The 23042-nt window shown below is 48.0% G+C and overlaps 1 protein-coding gene across 1 annotated transcript; it reads right to left on the bottom strand.

Moving 5' to 3' along the window:
• Positions 1-15767: 15767 nt before the first annotated feature.
• On the bottom strand, positions 15768-16508 carry LOC308128320 (cyclin-dependent kinase 3-like; the record flags this gene model as incomplete). The annotated part of the gene is made up of 2 exons (XM_080494022.1): positions 15768-16281; positions 16339-16508. The coding sequence occupies 2 exons, from the start codon at positions 16506-16508 to the stop codon at positions 15768-15770; spliced, it is 684 nt and encodes a 227-aa protein (XP_080350148.1).
• Between the last annotated feature and the right edge of the window lie 6534 nt (positions 16509-23042).

Raw genomic sequence — 23042 nt, forward strand, 5'->3', positions numbered from 1 at the left:
GATTATTTCTCTGTAAAGTGCTTTCGGCGTTTTTTGTTTAACCTGGAATAAAGCGTTAGTAAGTTCTCTTAGAAATGTTAAAAGATTAAGACTAGGTAGGCATCCGTGATGAACCAATCCACCATCGAGGCAATACAAGGATGCTAAACCTGCTGCAAAACTTTTAACTCACGCAACTGAAGTCTTTTCCCCTCATGGAATTCTTAATGCATTCGCTTGAGGGCTAATATTTGACCAGTTCCCTTATCCCTAACCTTATAAACAGTCGAATACGATCCCCTGTCAATCTCCTCCAAAATATCGTACCTATACATAACTATCGATATAACAATTTAATTTTTCTGGATCAACTCATTTTCCTTATCTCACTGTAATGGAGTTTTGCGAAAGGTGAAGTCAAGCACTCGTGGCCGGGTGCCATGAGTACTTCGGATTCCTAATCGCCGATCTAGGAATTTCTTGTCCTTCTCAAGAAATTTCATTTCTGAATTCATTTGTTGCTTGCTAACCTCAAACATCCTTAATAGACGGTTGACCTTTGGAAGTACTTTGCAACCTTTCTTTCTTTCATGAGATAGGCTTTTTGATTTATCCCTCGGCACTGAAAATTGACTGTGCAGATTTAGTGCTACTTGAGGCTGAATTAGCCGCTGAGGAGCAAAGTTGGAGCAGACAGTGAAATGACAGGGCAAGATCCTTTTGACAGAGAGGGATTGGATCCTTCTCCGTGCCTATCCACATAACTGAGGAAGAGATCCACTTCTCTTTAATGATCCGGAAGATGATCCTTTTTACATCATTAATAATCCCAAAAGATATTTATCATCATCCCTTTCCATCAGCCCCAATTTCCCTAGTCTTAATTATCTCCTAACCACAACAATTAGCAACAAGAATAGTTGAGCCCAGTCTGCTGTAATGATAGTTTAATATCTGGGTTTATTGTTTAAAATATAAATGGAAGTCACTTGATGAGTTTTTTTAGTCTGTCAATCACGTAAATGAGGTCCAGTGGGTGGAGAAGGTCGCAGTTCAGTTTAAACTTCTGGTAGTAGTGCACACTGTTCAGTACGTAGGTGGCTATCTCCAAAAGATCCTCCACAACCTCCTGAGTTAGCGTGCCTCTCTCCTCGCTCTGGTTAAGTATCGATTTCAAAAGGCTCGAATATTTCATGTACTTCTGCATCTGAAAGCTTTAATTGTAATAGATCTAGTCACTCTTCGCATCAATCAGTTTGGTTTTCAAGCTCTTGTTGATCCTGAACATATCCTTTTCATCGAGCTTGACTAGCCTTTCGACAGGGTTGAAAATATTGTCGTAGTTTAGTTCGGAAAAGTGTTTGGTGAATTTAAAGTCTGAGAGGAATTTTATATCGTCACCTTCATCTTTACGGTCTTGGTCAAGGCTCATCAGTTTGGCTAGTTTTTATGGCATTGCGGTTAGCTTCTTCAGGCTTTATTACATCATCAGCTTTTAGAGGAGCTGAATCTGCTGCTCTCTACGCTTGACCAGTGATTCATCAGATACCTCAAAAGTCAAAGCACCCAGAGCCTTGTCCCCCTTAATGATACTGTCCCTCATGTTTTCAAACACCGCATCTTTCGCTTCAAAACCTCTGATCTTACAATACCCCAGCCTTGATATCGCCACATCCTTGACATCGCTCAACTCTTCACTCTCGATACTCTTCAGTTCTTTTTCCTTCTTGAAGTATTCTTATTGGCTGCAGTGTGAGTTTCTGAGTTGAGCCCATTTCTTCTTGTAGTGGGATTTCTTTTCTTAAAGCGTTTTGTTGCAGTTTGAAATTACACTGCGGAGGTTTGTGAGTGTGTCAGAGTTCCGGTTGGACTAGTAAATGATCTAGGTGAAAATTTTGTTGACGTCGATTGGTGGGAGCCTAATCGTGTACCCATTAGTATTGAATTTGTTTTCCCCTTCGTTGTGCTTTTTGTTGATAGGCTGAGGTTAGCTAACCCGCTTGATAAAGTGCAGATCCTCCTAAAAATCCTCTACCTTGTCAACCCGAGTCGAAACTCTTTTAAGCACCGGGCCATTCCCAGTATCGGGAACCCCCCTCTTTTTCGTCTCTTTTTTCTTGCGATTCATTTAGCATTCAAATATCTATCAATCAACCAATAAAATCCATCCCACCACAACCCAAGCAATTATTATTGATTGATTGCAGTAGCTTTTCATTATGCAGCCACGTAGCTATGTCATTAGGAGTAGGTCTGGCTAGCGGTTCTATAGAACCTTTCAAAGTTGTTCGACCAATACTGATGATACCTTTATTACTCCACCTTTGATACAGCAGTTTAAGGCTAAAACTATATACCAGCCAGACAACTACTTCACTAAACAAGTCTACGACCCCCGTGACACTCCCTGTTTGATCTCCAACATTGACAGCCACATCAAATCAACCCAATAAAACCTTCAAACCTTCGCCTAAAGCATAGACCATCTTCACACCACCCTTTCCTCATACCCTGCTCGGTTCAATTATGATTCTTTGTTAGTCGAGACCTTTGACTTCTCTCGAAGGATGTTAATAATCCTTCAGAAGGATAGAAAGGAGCATGTCGATAGGCAAGGCAGATGGCAAAGAGAGTTGTAAGCGCAGGATGACCTTTTAGCTTGCTGGATGGAAACAGTAGCTTATTGTAATACTAAGATAGATGAGAAGGTGTTTTACTCATGAATAAAGTATGGTTTTCTCTTTGCCACTTTCATTGCCAGCACTCTCTCACCAGCCTACTCAAAACATTGCTTCCTCTCTCCTCCAGCTCTCCAATACTGCTCTTTTAGAGACTGGCTACAACCTCTCTGAACCGTACAGGGCTTGTCAGCTGCTCCACTAAGTTTTATTTTATCTGCTTGTCGATCTCCTCCTTGTTGTTGTAACAGCCTAGTTTGATGGTGCTAAGGACGTTGAGTTGGGGATTGCGAAAGGGAGGGGTTGTCGCCAGATAGTCGGAGAACAGGGGTTGGGAGGGAGATAGGTGGCGGCAGTGGAAAGGAGTTGGCATGGGGATTAGCTTGCAAAACATTTGCTTTGGAAAGGTAGATTTGAGGCCAGTCAGAACCTCCATCCTGCCTGCCAGCACAATCTCATTCGGACTATTGTCACATGCAATTTACACAAGCTATTGCTTCCTCACAGGTTCAAGTAGCTCAACATTTTTAACTCTACACACCATCATTCCATGTGCTTAGCCTGCTTACATAACTTTCTACTGCACAATCAACCCCCTCTTTCTGACCATTTCCAATCCGTGTTCAAAGGACATGCAGCCAGCCAGGTACAAAGCTGATATCTAGCCCATGCTGTGGCCTAGCAGGAGATCATCCTTTGAGAATGAGTGGTTTTCGTATTGCAGTGCATGGAAGATGAATATAGAGGATTGAACGTTCGCCGAGTCCTAAAAAAACCCCTTACCTTTCACTCGCTCTCTTATATCCCACCCCAAAACCTTCCTAGCAGCCTACATCACCACACCAGCAGTCCTTCCCTCTGCAAACATCCCAGCATGCTGCACCCCCTGTCCCGCCAGCATCACCAACCTCCTGCCCCCCATAAAAAGCAAGAACAAATAGCAAATCACAAAAAAAGAGACGTTAATTTATAAGTAATAACGGATGACCACGAATTAAATGGGACATGCAAGGAAACGTATTGAAAACTATTCGTACTCGCTTGCTGATGTAGTCGGAAGTGGCTTTTCTAGTAAGGTTTATAGAGGCAGGGAGGAATCAGGCTGTAGCACAGCTGCACGGGAGGTGGTCGCGCTCAAAGTCATCGATATGAAAGCACTCAAAAATGATGTCCATCGAACCCTCCTCATGAACGAAATAGAATGCCTGAGAGACCTCCAGGACAGTACCCACTGCATCACAATGCTGGACGTCTACACAACCAAGAACAACACCTACATCATAACAGAATTCTGCAAGTAGGGCGATCTATCCCGGATAATCGAAAAGCGAGCACCCATGAGCTAGTAACAATCCCTGGACATCATGCAGCAAGTAGTCCGAGGCTATCTCTAGATCCACAGCAAGAACATCATCCACCGTGATCTGAAGCCAGCCAACATCTTTTTTAACGGGGCCTATAAACTAGCGGATTTCGGGTTCGCTATCCGTGCATCTTCGGATGATCCCATCCGCTGCAACTATAATGTAGGGTCGCCTCTCTATATGCCGCCCTAGGCTCTCTCCTCTAACCTCTACTCCTTCAAAAGCGACATCTGGGCCCTTGGAATCATCTTCTTTTAACTGCTCACTGGCAAGAGTCCCTGGATTGCTAGCTCGGAGAAAGAGCTGGAGAGGAAGATCAAGCAAGAGGGCATCCGTGAAATCATGCCGGCTGGTCTAACCTTCAAATCACAAGATCTACTGAGGAGGTGTTTATAGCCGAGGATTGACGAACGCATGACCCCTGGGCAGCTACAAAAATGGCTAATAGACGGCACGGTCAAGACAAGCAAGATACTAGAGCCCAGCAATACCAGCTTAACAGCTCCTAAATCCAAGCCTCAACCCTAGCCCAAACTCACCCAACCAAAGCCTTTCTAGACCAGAACTGATCAGAAAGTCTAGCAGCTGTCCATTTCAAAGACCAACTTCACAGAACAGACCAAAATCATCCTCGCACAAGTCCACTACGGAAGGTTCATCATGGGTCTGTGTGAAGGCCTCAGCAAATTCTAGTGTGTTCCAACCCTGCCCAAAAGCGCATTACTAGGGCTACGGCTTTCACTGGCCGTGCATATGACTGACCTGCTTAAAAAGGTGGAGAACATGATCACGGTCAAGCTAAACTACCTGCAGCTGCTTGACTTCTAAGCCTTTGTCAACAGTCCAATAGCAGAAAAGGTTCTTACAGTGGTCATGAAGTATTCCAACCGCTTTGTCAAGTACCGGATGGAGCTGTCTAAAGCATTTCAACAGCAGCAAGATAAGCAAGCAACTACTGCGACTAGTATCACACAATCCCTCCGCACGCAAGTGAAAGAAGTCATTTTAGCTCTAGCCTATGACCAACGTCAGTTCCAGAAATCAATCACTTCAGGCAAGCTTGGTTAGTGCTTCAATAAAGAGCGAAAGAACCAAGTGGTGGCTCTAGACTACCTGGTGACAATGTGGCAGCTGCTACTAATGTAGCAATGGGACAGCCCAAAAGAATTTGAGCGGCAATCCCAAATATAGAAGATCGTGGGGGGCAAACCCTCCCAAATATCAATAGAGCACATCTAGCGAATCCTCACCAAGATGGACAAGCTGCAGCTCACTACCCCTGCCACCACCCCACCATAATGAAAAATATATGCAGCTTGTGTATTTGCTATGTATTAAATTCACGGATACTAGTACGATAAGGTGAAGAGGCTTGGCAGTGGCAGCTTCTGTGAGGTGTTCAAGGCCTGGAATTAGAAACTGCAGGCTTATTTTGCACTCAAGAGGATTGACATTGATTACGAGACGCAGATGATCACCGAGTTTTAGCTGCTTTAAAATGTCAGGCATCCTTTCATCGTTGCTATGAAGGAGTACTTCCGAAGCTTAAACAAGTTCTACGTTGTGCTTTAACTCTGCTAGCAAGGCACCCTTCGCTAGGCAATTTACAACTCCCCTTCTTTAAACACTACACTAACTGTCCTTTACTTCAGCTAGCTAGTTGAGACAGTCAGCTTCTTGGCTGACAAAAACTACGCTCACCGTGATCTTAAAACCGCAAACGTTCTGCTAAAAGACAATCACATCAGGCTGTGTGATTTTGGTGAAGCTATCCGTTTCGAGAATGGTGACCAACTGCCTCAAGAGAAGCGAGGAAGTCCTTTGTACATGAGCCCTGAGGTGCTCAAAGGAAGGCCACGCAGTCTTAAGAGCGAGGTATACTCGCTAGGAGTTATACTGTTCTAGATGCTATACAAAAAGTTGCCTTTTGAAGCAGATGACACTACCCGCAGTCTTGACAAACTGACCTTCTCAAAGGAGCATGCCACCCTCCTATCAAGGCTGCTCTCCCCAACCGAAAAGCATCGAATTTCTCTTGCTGAACTTTCCATGCACTTGAAAACTAAGTCAAGCATCTTCCTCATAGAAGATCACTACGACGACTAGGACTTTGAGGAAGACGATGGAAAGGAGGGGTTTGAGCAGTGGTTCATCCACAGGAAGAATAAAGCTATCTTAACCAGTATCTGCTTCCGGGAGTGGAGGAGCAACCTCCCCACCATCCTACAAAAAGGCCTTTTGGATAATATCAAGCCATAACGGTTCGAAATGCTGCTCTACAAGTACTACATCCTCATCCTTCACAAAACTATCAAGGCAATCCTCCATTGCCTTTCCAAGCGGTTCACTCCGAAGGTGATGTCCACCTGGAAGGAAAATCCTTTTTTGATCAAGGAAATGGACGAGATGATGAAATGCTGTGCACAGACCGTCAGCACCTTTCGAGAGAAGCTTAGAGTTGAAGGCCTTGAGGATGATCCCGTGCTCAACTCCAAGGCGTGTCAGGCAAGTTAGGTGAAGCAAGAGGCATTGGCTTTATTGGAGGCGATAATCGTTGACTAGAAGAAGAAGCCCTTTTCAAAATTTGTCAAGCTACAGACCATGCTCCAAGAACTACTTTCAGACAAGCTGCATTTCAAGTAGCGAGTCGACTGGGCCACAAAATTGAGCAACTTTGATTGAACATAAGCAATAACATCAATAGAAGATGCCATTGGTCATATACTGAAAACTATCGTACCATCCTGTACGCTGGTTGTTCAGACTTTCTTAAAGGATAGACATCGCATGCAGTTAGATGCTCTACTTCCCCCCTTCGTAACACAGCCTTCTTTTCAACTCCTTTAAAGAATAGGTCTACGAACAAGGTAGAATCCTGTTCTCAACAAACGTTTGGATTATGCTGATGATCAGGTCTGCGTTGTGACTGGCCACTGTAAGGGCCTCAACGAACTGACTGACAAAGCAGTTGTAGAGAGGACTATCTATCCCATCCAAGAGCGCCACGTACTCCTACGTGAACCTGAATGGAGCCGTTTCAAAGCCATAGTTGCCTCCAGGACTGCATCCGAGTATGAAATCAAAGTCGATATGGATGATATGTCCATCCTTGTCAAGCATGATATTGCCATTGTGCCGGTCCTTGATCTCCAGAATGTAGGTTGCCAAAGAGTAGCCGACTAAAGAGTCCACAAAGTTAGTCTGGGCCTGTTCAAAGCGGATGTGATACTGATGTTTGAAAATCTACCTCAGAGGGATATCGCATTGCTTTTTGATGCAGTCAATGGATTTCGTGTCCCAAAGGAATTCTATCAGTCCCGAACACTGTCCGTTCAGGATTATCTAGTATGGACGCAGCCAGCTGTTAACTTTGGCCTATTTTAATAGTCCGTTTAGACATCGGATCACTGTCATCACCATCAGCTACTGTAGTAGGTAAGTACCTCCTTTCACTATGTAGGACTTTAGCTGATAGCTGTGGTAGCATTGGTACTTGGAGTTCAACTTGCTCACAAAATTGGAGTATGGCTGGTCAAGGTACCCATGCTGCAGTTGTAGACCTATGTCACTGACTGTAGAGGCCTGTGGTACTTTCTTCTTCTTTTGAAGTTTCTTGATATCGACAGTCTAAGTAGAACTGTACTTGTCCATAGCCATGGACTGGAACATGGACTGGCTAGTTGTCTGGTCGTAATCGTCAAAGGTCTTGATAAAGGCGCAGTTCAGTTCATCAACCCGCATGTCCCCTGATGACCCCTTCTCTTGGTACTCCTATTCAAGGACGGTCTCAAAGATCACTCTGAAAAGCATCTTGGTTTTTGTGAAGTAGCAGCGTGAGTGTCCGGTCAGGATGTTTACGACTGTCGTGGCTTTTAGCTGTCTGAAAAGGGAAAGGGAAAGCCTGACTTGAACAGCCCTTTGCCTGAGGCTCGGTGGCTAATTAGCTTGGCGTTTATCTTCTCCAGTAAGGTTTCAAGCATAGCATTGCATTTCTCTCTCGGCTCTTTGAACAATATCAACGTGCTACAAATCAGATCATTGACCAACTCACTCGCCAATGAAAAGCTCAGTAACGCCTATTTCTGATTCTTAGTACAAGACAGATTCTCGTGCAATCCTTGCTTGAACAGTTTTTTAGCTTGCATCGGAGCAGGTCCACAGCAGGTACATTCCGACTATGAAGTCTTGCCTGACTAGCCCTTACAAGAATTAGGAGACGTGGTTCGCCTAGTCTTTGTAAGGGAGGAGGGTGTTGCAGATGAGCAGCAGAGGGATGATTTAGTGGAGTTATCTGAAGTCAACTTGAACAATTCGCATATCAAGTAATGTTGTCCGTCATCACAGCCTTCCAGCACCTCCTAATACAACAAAGCAGCCACTCTCAGATGGGCAATAATAGCACCCTTCTTCCTTGTCTCAACCAGTACGAGTTTCAAGGCTTGCAGCTTGTCCTCCTCCATCCTATAATAATAATAAGATGCTCTGTGTAATGGGCACAGCCTTGACTGTTTGTAAGCATGGTAATAAGCCTTCTTCCTCCAAACTGAATAGCATGAAATGATAACTAAATGAAGCACTTTCTTACATTTGTTGATCACTCTTCATAGCAATCATCTTTTTAATACCCATCAAGTATTGATAACAACTCTTAGTAATAGAGTCATGAATGGAATTATGAGGTAAGCACTGATGGTAGGCATTGCTTCATAAGCGTATGTCATGGAAGTGTCTGTATATGCTTTATATCACCAAGAATCCCTTTTCTCCCTTTATTAATGAATTTTAAAACCCCGACATGACATGGACAATTCCATGAAATTCCCTTCCTACTTACAACAATGATTTCTATCCTTTTAAATCGATGGGTAACTAATCATGATAAATGGTGCTACAACTGATTCATACATCTTACCAGCCAGTCATACTCCTGACTACCGTAGACGACTGACCAGCATGTTGACTAATACCAAGTCACACAACAAGTTAGTGATACAACTAACCAGCCTGTGAATCTACTAACCAGTTTATGACATTTCTTCACCATGTACAATGGCTTTTGGAAGGGAGGGGAGACCCATCCAGAAGCCTACATCGCAATATGAAGGGAAACCAGTAGAATGTGATTGGATTAATCATCATCATCTTCACCATGTACAAGAACTGTATGCCAATTCGAATTAAAAAGGAGAATGCTACGGTTGACAGTCACAAATACATAGCATGACAGAGGAGCAGCTATTGACAATCGTGAGGCTCACAAAGCTGGTCCATGATCCCCTATTCAGAAGTGGTGTACATTTATTATTTGACTTATTAAGTCATTGCATGTTCTGTGTTTTCATGGAATGCTGAATTAGATAAGCTTACTACCATTCCAATCCTAAGAAATGATGGTTTGTAAGTCATCCTTCATTTGCTTATGATGTTTAATAACTACTGATTACAAGCACACCCAAAAGCATCGGTCTGAGTCTGATCAAAATATGGCTGATCGACCCTACTATCATGTACTCATATCGCTAGGTTGACCCATCATCCATTGACTTTAATGAGTAGATGATTTATTATAGAAATTTAATTGTGATGCTGGAGTGCACTGGATGGCACGTTCTGGGCAAGGGAGGGTGCATGATGCAAGGGGAGATCATGATCGGCTTTTCTGTCTGGTTTCAGGCTGCATGGATATCGCATCTGGAAGCGACCCGAAATAGGACAATTTCATGAAATGACACAAAAACTGTCATCACCCCAGATATGTTGAAATCCAACTTTCACTCATTCATTGTATCGCATAACCATATGGAGAAGCAGCAAAAGGAGTAGAAGGAAGGGCATGGACTGCCTTATGAACTGTACTGTCCCCTCACCCGTCAGCTGTTTGTCTAGCCGATGATGGCTTCCGATGGCTTTACCTATGAAAGGGGGGTTATCGAAGTGTGGTTTGCTCAGAGTGACAAGTCACCACTTACTGGCCTACCACTCCTAGACAAAGGACTTGTCATGAACATCTCGATAAAGAATTTAGTGGATGAGGTTCGAAGCTATTCCGAGTAACGAAGAAAGGAGATCGATTACAACATGGCTGTCTACCTGAGCATGAAAGAATGGTAGGCCAAGATCGAGACTCCTAGCTAGTAGAACTGCCACCTCCTCTACAAGCCTTCCCTTTCCCTCGACTAGCAAAACAGGTTTTTGTAAGAGGACAACTAGAAGCTACAATAAAGGGCCTAGTAACTGCACAAAGAGCTGCACAGGACCAATGAGCAGAACCTAGCCCTAATAGAAAGAATAGCAAGCAGCAGGGAAGTCGACCACCCCAAATAATAAAACAAGTAAGATTATGTAGCTCACCAGCCACCTCTGCTATTCATCCTCTAAAGGAACTGGGACACTGTCTTCAAACGCCTTGAAGAACACGGCCTGTAAAGCCTACCTCCTGTCTTGCACTTGGCCAAGTACCCTTCATTACCAGCAAGTCATTCAGCTCACCAGTGCAAGGTCATACTACTCACCAGTTCGTCATAGTCCTTACCAGCAAGTCACTCCACTCACCAGTTTGTGAAGCCACTCACCAGTTTGTACTCATCACTAACTAGCATGTGCTACTGCTAACCAGCGGGTGACTTACTAACCACAGATAGTCAGACTCCTGACCAGTTCGTGCTAGCATGACCAGTTGGTGAAAGCATGACCAGTCAGTGAGAAGTTTGACCAGCGCGTTTGCACGCATATTGAACATGGCTGCAGATTGGAATGTCCAAGAAATTAATCTGTACGCGAATTCGAAGTTCGGCATCCACAAGACCTTCTTCGCGTTTCTTTAGAAGGAGAGTCGGTTACCGCTGCTGAAGATCATCAACACCCGGCCCTTCTAGGAGAACGAGCACTGCATCCAGGATGGCCAGGTTTATTCCATGGCTCAGAAGGTGAAGCTGCTGGTCCACCAGGACTGGCCTGCCAAGCTGCCCCAGCATCCATGACCCCCATCATCTTATATGTCTATTCACTTGAAGAATGCTCTTCCTTCACGCACGATAGCGTAGGCTGCAGTACGCACAGCTGAATTCTATGTGCCCCGAACCCCTTGGAACCGTGTTGAGCCCTCCACACTGTTCGCACTAAAATTCCAGCAGACTGACCTGCACCCTGAACGCCCTGCTCTCGCTCGTCCTGCACTCTCAAGAGAGAGTCATAGTGCTGTCCTAGCAGCAGGATCAGAGAGGACGCGGTATGCCTCATTGATGGTGGCCGTTCTTTGCACAGACCCGTGCTTATCAGGATGGTGCAGCCTCATCAGCCGCTTGTAAGCGAGTCTGATCTCCTCTCGGGCGCTGTCCCTGGACACACCCCATTTGCTAATAAAAATCCATATGAATAAAGAGGAGAGAAGAATCCGCGTCAAGGTGAGGATCCTCACCTTGGAGCTGGAGGATGCTCCAGTCAGCAGTGAGTTTGTGGTGTGCTGGAGGACGGCTGATCAGAGGGAGCAGAATACTGACTCCTCCAGGCTGAACAACAAGCAGGTGTCCTTCTACAACAGCTTCGAGGCTAGACTGGCACTAAAGTTTTTCAAAGGCTAGTACTAATAGAGCATGAACACGTTCATCGTCTTCATCGTGTCAAACGGATCGCTAAAGCTGCATGGCTCCTTCTGCCTGAATTTCGCAGAATACCTGAATAAGAATTAACTGTATGCCCGGCATTCCTTCACCTATAAGAAAGGCTGCAGACTGACCATCGAGCTGTCCTTTTAAGTGCCTGTCTTTAAATCCCCTCAGGTCAAGCAAGAGCATCGCAGGCTTTAAGAACTATACAATTAGCAGAAGTAGTCCAGAAGCTAGTCTCCTCCTAAAAGTAGGGAGGAGTTGCTGGACTAGCACATGTAGAGGCTGATCGACAAAAACATGGCTCTCTAAGCAAGGGCCACCAAGAAGTAGCTCAAAATAGCAGACCTCAAGCGCCAGATCAAGCAGCTCGAGGACTCCAAAGGCTCATAAAACGAAATCCGGGAGTTGTTGAGGCACTACCAATGGACACAGAAGCAGCTCAAACATGCCAAGGAGGAGATCAAGGCCAATTAGCACCACTCCAGCTCGAGCATGAAGGATTAGTTCGCCAAGCTGAAGTAGGATCAGCTTGAGATGTCCCGCGAACTGTTCAACTCCCACGCTCAGAACAAGAAGCTGTGGTAGCACTGCAAAGGGCAGTAGCACAAACTAGACTAATGCCTTCAACTCCAGTCACAGTTCGAACTCCAACAAGCCTAAAACTAAAAGCTCAGAGAGTCCCTTCTCCACACCTAGAGCAAACTCCAATAGACATGCCACCTGCACTAGCTCGGAAAGAAGGAGATGGAGGATCGGCTGCACACTGCCCTCTAGGAAGTAAAGGCACAGCAGCTCAGAGCCAGCCAACTCTAGTCTACTGTCCTCGAGAAGTAGGAGGTCATCAGGAAGACTAGGGAGGAGATGGAGGTCAGGCAGGGCAGGATGGAGTAGCTGTGGGACAGGAGTCTGCAGGAGAAGGAGGAGATGACGCTGCTTGTACCACTAGTTCAACTGCATCTGGAGCTAGATCGAGGTGCTGGCAAGGACTCTGGACATGCCTCCCTTCGACAGGTAGAACTGTGTCCCTGCTCTCAAAAAGATCAGCACTGAACTGCGCACCCTGCTCTAGCACCATCGCACCATCAAGCAGCACTACGAGCGCATCAGAAACGAACTGGTCAGCTGCTACTCCAGCTAGAAGGAGGTGCTTGAGTGCAAAGTTGAGGAGCTGGAAAAAGAATTGCAGAAGGCCAGCCTCTTCATCTCGGAGATGCAGGGGCAGATGGCATGCAGATCGGAGCAGATTGACTCAGGGAAGGCCAGGCTGGATAGGTTGTAGCACAGCTAGCAGGTGCACCGCTAGCTGAGGCAGTTAGTCGAGGAAGGGGAATGGACCAGAGAGAAGCTGCACTCGAAAGAGAACGAATCGATATCCCTGCGGCTGAAGCTGAAGAACTACGAGGGGTACTGCCAGCTGCTCGAATCCAAGCTGACAAAGATGTACCACTTCCTGTGCTAATGGCCTAATTAATAATTATTGGGATGAGAATGGACGGCATTTATTATATTATTCCTCGAGCGATGAAGTTCTGGACAGCTCTGATGTGCGTGCTTTTGGTGGCATGCAGCTACTCGATCAAGCTGGTCAAGGGAGACCTTGCCTGCACCATTGATTTGGGGGGACACCCTTGTGTGGTGCAGGAAGGACCGGTGTGTGCGGATGGAGTGCAGTACTCTGACAATTGCAAGGCCTGCTAACAAGTCACCCACTACCACTCAGGCCCTTGCTAATGATCTATCCCATAATAACTCATAACATGTTTAAAGCCCTTGAGATGGATGCTGGTAGTGTATTATGGTTGCTGGCATAAGCATTGATATTATGAGCAAGGACTTACTAGCTGTGTGCCACTATGCCACTATAACTAACCTGCACCACTAACGAATAACATTATCTTTAGGGTTGGAGTGTCAGTGGAAGAGGGTGGTGTGGCTTGTGGACTTGGCAATGTGCATTGACAGTCGTCTCCTTGAGGGGTTGATGGACGGTTTGCCTGACTTCACTTCACTGCGCTTGGCACACACTCTGCAGTACCCCTTTATCACTCTCCTCACCTCCCTATTCTTCTCCAACTCCTCCTTGAAGCTCACCAACCCCACCTCAAACTCAAACGCCCCATCGTACAGACTCTCAACCCGAACCCTGTTCCCAGACTCGAAAGCAGCACTTTTCAGAGAGAGCCTGGACAAGGATGTCTTGGGACGAGGTGGATTCTTCTTTTGTTGCTAGTTGTTCGAAGGGTGCTTCTGCTGCAGTGGATTGGTTTTGCTGGCTTTGAAGAGTGCTTTGGAAGGGAGGACCACGAGCTTTAGCTGGACGGGGATAAGCTAGGGCTGGGTTTTGTCAGAGAGGATTTAGCGGCAGTATTTCCGGATGACCGAGCACAGCAGAATAGCCAGCTTCTTAGGCTGTTCGACTGGACTGCTCTATGCCTGAATCCTAGCCAGCAACTACTTCACCCTGTACTTCTGGAACTGCAATAGGAAGGCCTGAAACAAATGGATGAGCTCCCTCTTGGCCTCCCCTTCGTTCCAGAGCTACACGTTCCAGCCCAGTTTCTAGCTCAAGTGCCTAAAAGCGACGATTGTTTCTAATTTAATTTTGAGCAGGCTGGCTTCGGAGGTGGCACTGAGATGGCCGATGATAGCGATTTCTTCAATCTGCTGGGCAACCTCCTTCCTGTGCTGACTGGCCAACCAGTAAGTCTTGAACTGCTCACTGGCCAATCTCAACCACCTGGCAGTCTCCACTCTTCCAGCCAGGATCAATTTCAATCTCTCCATATAAATATGCTTGCAATCCACCAGCAAGCGAGAGTCGCCTTGAACCCCTCGTCCCTGGAGCACGACCATCGCATAGTGTTTGTCACTGAGCAGGGGCTGCAGATGGCCACCCCCACCGCCCACCACCACAGTGTGCATCGAGTCTATTATGCAGGGTAGAAGCTGCCATGCAGTCCGGCCGTGAACATCAGCTTCGTGAAGGTGGAGGAGAGGAAGGTCATGCAGGATGAATGTGGGGTACGGTTCATCATGCTAAACAAGCAGATCAATTTGCTCACTGACAAGAACTAGTCCCTGCCACTCTAGCAGCTGATCACCACTCCTTCTTTGGTACCCCTGATCAAACCCCTCTACAGCTAAAGGCAGATACTAGCCTTCTGTATCTAGACCACCCCCTTCTACCAACACCTACCATCCAACAAGCAACGAGACCTCAAAGACCTGCTCCAAATCACTTCCTTCTACCCTGGCCAGCGGATCTGTCTCAAGTCCACAGCCTGCCTCAAGGTTCACTTGCTGCTGCAGGGACAGGCGCTTAAGCCTGCTTCCACAGGAACGCTGTAGGCTGGCAGCTGGTTCGGACTGTAAGCCTTGTCAGGCGAGGAGAAAGGGTACGAGGATGAGGTGGTGGCAGGAGAGGAGTGCGTGGTGGGATGGGCAAGCTGGCCTGACTTTTGGTTTGTAGTGGGGGTACCGAGTGCAGATAGCAGATGAGCTTAACCTGCTAGTTGAGCACAAGCATGATAACTGATTCACTTCACCTGCCCATGAATTGAAAGTAACCGCTATTGACAGCCTGGATCCTCTCATTCAGCTACTCCTCCAGCTGCTTGAAAAAGAATTTCGAGGATCGCTTTTTCAACGTCAGCTTTCGTAGCGCATTCTTGGCAGCTGTGTTGGACTGCCCGTTGATGTCCAGCCGGATCGGCTTGAACCTCTTGCTTTGCTGGAGGCAGGAGGGGTCGAAGGGTCTGGGCTGGGAATACGACAGACTCTGTTTGGTAGGTGTTCGCTAGTGGAAGGATGGCTCCCTGCCCAGACTCAACCGCTTGGTTTGAACATTGTATTAAAGCATGGTATTAAACTATGAATCAGGCTGCAATCCCAAACCCTTACAAACTGCCTCTGTACTCGCTGTTGCACAGGTCGGCCAAGCTGTCCTACCCCACCTCTCGGAAGTACTCGCTTTGCAGGCATTCACTCGCGGTTGGTCGACTGCGAGGGTCCAAACTCAGCATCTGTTCAAGCAGCGATTCAGCCTACTTAGGCAGGTTCTCAATGCAGGTGGAGATGGGCTTGGCAGTGGACTGGCTGTACTCCTTGAACTGCGGCAGCTCTGTGCACCCAGGCCATGTCTACTCAGTGGGAGTGCCTCGCAGCTCGAATATTTGGCTGAGGAAGTGCAGGTCGTTCTCCCCTTCGTTGACCTCGAACAGTGGACGACCGAGGTACAGGTAAGCCAGCACACAGCCCACGCTCCAGATGTCAGCCTTCTCAGTGTAGTACGAGCTGCCCAGGTCGATCTCAGGCGCTCTGAACTGGCGGGTACAGACCTTGAAGGTAAGCTGTCTGCGTGGGGAGGACACTCTCCTAGCAAACCCGAAATCGACTATCTTGGCCACCCCCTCCCTCGTCAGCAAGATGTTCTGGGGCTTGAGGTCTCTATGCATAACCCAGTTGGCATGCAGGTACTCCAGCCCCTGCAGCACCTGCCTCAAGACACTCCTCTTCTCAGGCTCTTTGAACCTGCTCGACTTCATGATGTTCTCTAGCCGGACCATGTACTCCATGGCCATGCAGACGTCCAGCCCTTTGTTTGTCACCTCTAGGCACTTCACGATGTTGGGATGCTCGAGTGCAGTGAGCAGCCTGATTTACCCGAGCGTTGTGAAGTGCACCCCGCAGTTGTGCTAGAAGGATCTGAACCTCTTCATGGCATAGAACTCTTTCCTGCTTTCAGGCCAGCCTCTGAACCTGCTGTGCATCTCCCCTGCCTGTCTCGTGCACAGGTAGATGTCGCCATAGGATCCCTGGTCGATCAAGCCCACTCGCTTAAAGCAGCCGATCATCTCACTCTCCATTAAATCACTGACCATGTTGAAGAAGGACATCCGGAAGAAGCACCAGCGCAGGGAGAAGAGGCCTGTCCTCAAGGACAAGATCCCGACCAAAAGGAGTGTGGAGGCGAGGGTGATCTCCATGCTGAAACAGTAGACTGAGATCCGGCCCTTCTACACTGGCGGTCGAATCACCAGCTCACCCGATGGACAGACTATCGGCACTATCTGCCACGGACACATCACCCTCTCGAGCACAAGCCCCACCCTCCTTCCACATTCCACACTGAGCATCAGCAGCTAATAGATCTACAACTTCTGCTTCGGGACTAACACCCTCTACACCTTCACACTCAACAACGTTCTCAGACTGCATAGTCTGCCTGCTCATGACATCATCAACACGAGTAAGTTGCAGTCTAGCTTCCCTATTGATATGCAGGTTGATGGCAAGGGAAGGACCCTCTGTCTTGGCTGTTCTAATGGTTGGCTGAAGTTCTTTACTGCTGGCTTGACCCCTCTTTCCAGTCATCGTTCTCAAACCCCTATCAGGAAGGTGCAGTGGGACTATCAACACAAGCTGGTCCTTTACTACCTCGATTAGGAGGGTGTCAAGGGCTTTGACCTGCAGTTGAATGCCCTGATCGTGTACATAAAGCAGCCAGGCTTGAACACCTTCCAGCTGAAGGCAGATGACGATTCTGTCCTGTTTGTGACAAGTGACCACCAGCTGCACTGCTATCATGGCAACAAGAAGGTAGCAGGGATGGAATGTCCGTTAGATGACTGCCAGTCGATTTGCAGCAGTGATGATGGCTGCATCTTGGTGGCAGGTGAGAGCCACATTCTGTGCATAAAGGGAGACAAGCAACTGTCTTTACCATACAGCAAGATCAGCAAGATGATCAACCTGCCTTCCCAGCAGAAGATCCTGCTTGTCAACCAGGAACAACTCTTCTACTAGCTGTCCTCCTACCCACGCTTCAAACAACTGGCTGTCCACTCCGCCTTCAACGATTAAATCACAGACTGCAAACTAGCAGGCAAGGACAGTCGCTGGGCCATCGTCTCAACCAACAGCCATCTCATCCGGGTCTATCAGCTCACTACCGGCCGCATGTACCTGCTCCAGGGACATACTGACATTGTACTCGCACTCGACTGCAGTGCTGATCTGGTCGTGTCAGGTGCCAAGGACAGCACTGTCAGGCTCTGGAGACTTGATGATGCAGCTGGTGAGATGCTTATGGAGTTCAGGGGACATAGCCTGGACGTGACCAGTGTGGCGATCAGTCCATGCAGGCAGATAGTCGCCTCAGCCTCATCAGACAAGACCATAAAGCTATGGAGAGTGTCGACCCAGAGCTCGATCTCGACCACCTACGCCCACTAGAAGTCAATCAACCGGATCTGCTACAGCCCCTCTGGCAAGCAACTCCTCTCCAGCTCCCATGACAAGACCATAAAGCTCTTCAACCATGCCGACATGACCCTCGCCCTCCAGCTCAAAGAAAAGGCTCCAGTGTGGTAGGCGATCTTCCACTGCGGCAACATTCTAAGTGTGACTGCCAGCTGCGGAGTGCTCTACACCTGCCAAGGGTAGAAGCTGGCAGTGTGGGGAGATGGGGCCTATCGGGTCGTCTCCTACCCTGGCGGGTGGATCACTGCCGGGGATGGTAAGTTGCTTGGGTATAACTACAAGGCAGTTGAGGTCTTTTAGAAGGTGGAGGACAAGGGACGCATCTGGGCCTTGGATCTCAAGGAGGGCAGGGTTCTGGCTGGCATCGCGGGGAAGGTGGTCCTGCTCGTTGACTGGACTGAACAAGCCAAGGCTGACTCGCAGGCTGACAGGGAGCAGCAGGAATCCCACTACATGCACTTCAACGGACTGATCGACTAAGGCCGTTACAGAGAGGCAGCCTTCATGGCCTTTTCCAAGGGCTACACACACTCCTTCATCAAAGCCTTGTAACACCTGCAGCATCCACAGCTCTCCCAAAGGCTCAGCTACACCCCTTCCGGCGACATCTCCATCCCGCAGCACAGCCCACTCGAGGCTGAAGTGCTGCAGCTGTGCAGGTAGATGCTGCAGCACGACAAGAAGGAGGTGGTTCGGCTGATAAAGGAGATCTTCCAGTCCACCCGTTTCCAGAGCGTTTCAGAGGGGTTTGTGTACGATATGATGAGGCTGCTGGATTTGAGCGAGATCAGCAGAGTGTGTGGCCAGGAATGGTGCAGGGACATGGCCAGACACCTGCACAAACGAGTTGGCAAGCTCTAACAACTCATCATCTAGACTTCATACTGATCTCCATAATCAGTCCCTTCTTAGCACCTTCAGTAACTCTCTTACGTTCCTTTCGAAGCTGCTGCTTAATGGTACGCCTTTGCTGTGCAGACAGGTTTGCAGGCTGCTCTTTACCCTCTCGTTTGATAGCTGTAGTGCCAGTACCTAGTTGCTCGTGCTCTTGTGACTTGATGACGCCTAGAACTAGCTGTCCTCCTGCTTGGCACTGGGCTGCAGCTTGGCGATCCTGAAGGTGTGCAAGTTATACCCTTGGTGCTCACTCTTCCTGCTCAAGGACTGCAGCTACTTCTGCAGCTCAAACAACTTGCCAGCCAAGCTCCGGTTCGTCTCCATCTGGGCCTAAAACTGATGGTACTACTTGGCATGCAGAATGTTGGTGGCCTTTGGCACGTGCAAGGCTTCATAGAGGTGGTCAAGAATGCCAGGGGCAGAGTGCTAAACCAGCAGCACCTTGTACTCCTGGAGGGGCTTGTCAGGCTGTTGCTTGGTGGACGAGACACTGTGGATGAAGCTAGCCTGGAGTTCGGCATTGACCTGCTGGTTGAACTGGCCAATCTCCTCGTCAAACTTGGCATGGGACTGCTTGATCTGCTTGAACTGCTGGTAGGCACTCTCCTCAGACAGCTTTATTTCATGCTGCAGCTGCCTCTTCTTCTGGATCACTTTGAGGTTCCGCTTCAGGCTGGCCTTGAGCTTGATGACCTCTTGCTTGGTGTAGTTGATCATCTTGGTGAGGCAGTTGGCCTACACGTTCAGGTAGTTGAACTCCTCCTGGTTCTTTATCTTGTTCTGCTTGCATATCAGGATGAGCATCTCCAGCCTCTTCTTCTACAGCTTGCCATACTCGCATCTCTTCTTCATCCTCTCCAGCTTAGTCTCCAGGCTCTCGAGCACCACCCTTTCTTCACCCTCGCCTTTGTGACTGTCCACTCTGTCCATGACCTGACTCAGTTCGGATTAGAGCTTGACCAGCTGCTTCGAAAGCATGCTGTTCTAGTAGCAGAGCTGGTCCAGATACTTCCTGAACTTCAGCTTCTTCTCCTCCTACATCTGGATGTTGCTGTGGATCTTCTCATGCAGAGACCGTGCGATCTAAGGCAGCATGCTCACCTCCTGTGAAGAATAAGCCACATTCCTTGACCGCTTTTTGACAGTGGAGATGACTTTGTTGGGAGCAGAGACCACCGAGCCATGTGCGAACGTGCCAGAGTCTTTCCTTGCATGCGCTACTGAGCCATTCAAAGAGATGGAGTTGGCCCCATGCTCCCTACCCCTAGGCAAGGAGTAGTTGGTCTTGACCTTTGTGAGAGGGGGTAGTGGCAATGAATCAGAATTGCTCTTTTGACTGGGGTAGAAGACACTGGCTCTTCTCGTGATCGTCTTGCTTTTCTTGAGCTTGGCCTCCAGCACCACTCGCAGAGCCTATTGGTTCATCTCAGTCTCCTTCTTCACTGAAATGTACTTGGTGGCGGATGCAAAGCACTCGCTCATCTTCTTGGAGAAGTTGACTCTCAGCGAGGAGCAGACCCAAGGGAACTGCAGCCAGATCCATCTCATGTAGTAGTAGTTCTGGTAGTTGGGTTCCTTCTGCTGATGCTGGCTCGATGCTGCGATCTCCTCCAGAATGAACTTCGCGATCTTCTACCGGTTGGAGGGGATGTCTGGGTTCAGCAGGTAGATGTTCTCGACCTTCTAGCTGCGTTCACACTAGCTAGGCTTTTTGCTGGCCTATGGTGACTCTTCACTTGGTGGCTAGGGGTCAGCCATCTCCTCCTCTTCGACCATGTCTAGCAGCTTGAACTCGGTCAGCAGGTTCAGCTCGGCGAGGATGGCAGGAGAGCCTCGAATGCTTGGATGCCTGTAGGTGGGGGTCTCAAAGCTCTCGAACTCAGAGAACTCCTTGAGAAAACGACTGACCTGGATCACGATCGAGTAGATCTCTTCCTCAGTAGGCCTGAACTTACTGATAAAGTTCTAGACGACTTTGTTGTACTCGAACACTGGGTCGAAGCTGTTCTACTCCAGGATCTGCCAGTAGCAGCACAGAGAGAACTTGCCCTCTGGACTGAACAGCAGCAAGAAGTTCTCTACTTCGCAGATGACTTCTTTCAGCTTGAAGTAGTTGCGGCTGTTGTACAGCTGGTAAGACTCTTCCTCCAGCTTGCGGATGGTGTTCTGGGGAATGTCATTCAGCATACTCGCAAGCTTCTCATGAAAGTGGTAGGCCTTGTAGCTGTACAGTCGATGGAAGGCAGCTTTGAAGTGCTCGTGCTTGATCAGGATCAAGTCCCTGTAGAAGATAAGGAAGCTTTTGAAGATGATCAGAAAGCGGTTGATCTCCTCCTTTGTCAGTTCAGAGACCTGCCTTAGTTCTTTATGCTTGAGTCCTTTCTCACTGCAGATCAGGTAGATGATGAGGTTGCGAGTCTTCACCTCCTTGTCCAGCAACTCCTTCACCCAGAACTCAACTGTCAGATCCAGACAGTCATGGATATTCGTTATCCTCTGCAGCTTCTCCAAAGGGAACTTGCTCAGCTGCTCATCGAAATCCCCCACCTTTACCTCCTCACAACTGTTGGAGGCGTAAGGCAGCAGACAGCCCAGCATGATCTTGATCACCACACTGTGCAGCCTGCTGTTCTTTGCCAGCTACACGATCTCCTTGTAAATGAGGCTGTAGAGAGCTGGACTGACCAATGACCCGATAGTCTTGTAGTGCGACAGTGTGTACTCATTGAGGTAGGAGTCGTTCTAGATGGTGAGGGCTGGTGAATCCTTGAAGTAGTGCTAGACATGGCTGCCCTTTTCATAGGTGAGGATCATCTTCACATTGCTGGGCAAGATCGGCAGCCAGTGCTCCAAGTTCGGGTGGGTGTTGTTCTCAGGTTAGAAGATGCTGTTGATACCTTCGATGCAGATAATCAGTCTCCGGTAGTTGCACTCCTCGATGTCTGACTCCATTTTCCGACTGCACACCCCCATCCAGTATGAAAAGTATTTGCGGAGGCCTTCGCTCTGCAGGTCCACTTTTTGGTTGATGTCCATTTCGCAGCGGATCCTGGTCAGCAGACGGTAGTAGATCGCCACGATGTTGGCATAGTTGCCCCCACAGGAAGCGAAGTTTAGGAGGATGAGGTCCTTGGACTATGCGAGGCCCTCGTGGAACTCTTTCCAGTTGATAAGAAGGGTTTTTTTGCCAGGCTCCTAAGAGGAGATGAGGAGGGGTTGGTTAGAAGCATGGGGGTCATCTAGCCAGTTTTCAATCTGTATGAAATACTTATGGGAAGTGGGGTCATCCACCCTCTTCAAGTACTCGATAAGTGCCATATTCAAGCTGATAACAATGCCACTCAAAGCTGTCAGTCACTTGTTTCAGCAGGTCCTTCTTCTTCAGTAAATCCATTTAGTAAAATATCATGACCACAGGATGAACGATTTGGCATTGTTCTTGGTGGTGGGAGGGTAGCGCAGATGGTCCTTGACTTTTATCAGCTGCGACACATTCGATTTAGTAGAAATACGAGATGTCGGCTAGTATCTTCTTTTCTACTGGCATGAAAAGGCCCTCCCTAACTTTAGCAGAGGGTTGCCCACCTTCATCATCCTGTTTGTCTTTGGCTGTCTTTCCTTTCTCCTCCCTTCCTGCATCTTCCTCGGCATCCTCCTGCTCGTCATCATGACCTCCTGCCTACTAGCCTTACTATCACTATTGCCCTCCTTTATTATCGACTCCTGCTCAGTCAGTTCGTAGGTGTTCAGCTTGATGGGCCTGTGCTGGCTGAAGTGCGGCTAGTGTTCGTAGTCCAGGGGGGATTATTACTAGATGACCTAACATTCGAAATAGCCTTTGCGAATTGATTGGTTGGGCAGTCGTAATTTGCCTTTCCCTTTTTGCCGGCCTCTTTGCCACAGCCCTGCATACACTGTCCCATCTATCCACTGCATCTCTCCCTGTCCATGTCTTTAATCGTCCTCGAACTGCCCTCTGTACAAGTTGCCATTCGCCCACCCAAACACTCCATACCCACTCTTCCTATCCTCTTTATAGTTTCCCTTGTAAAAGTCACCCTTCTTGTTGCACCACTCTCCCTTGCCATGCCTCATCCCAGCCTTGAACATTCCCCTGTATTCACTACCTTCAGCCCACACGTACTGTCCGTGTCCCTCAGGCCTGCTAAATTAATAATTGCCAGTGAAGGAGTCTCCATTGCTGAACTTCTAGGTGCCTTCTCCATGCTTGAGACAGTCTTTGAACTCACCTTCAT

Source organism: Lipophrys pholis (genome assembly GCF_963383615.2).
Source record: "Lipophrys pholis genome assembly, contig: SCAFFOLD_255, whole genome shotgun sequence".
NCBI classification, from domain to species: Eukaryota; Metazoa; Chordata; class Actinopteri; order Blenniiformes; family Blenniidae; genus Lipophrys; species Lipophrys pholis.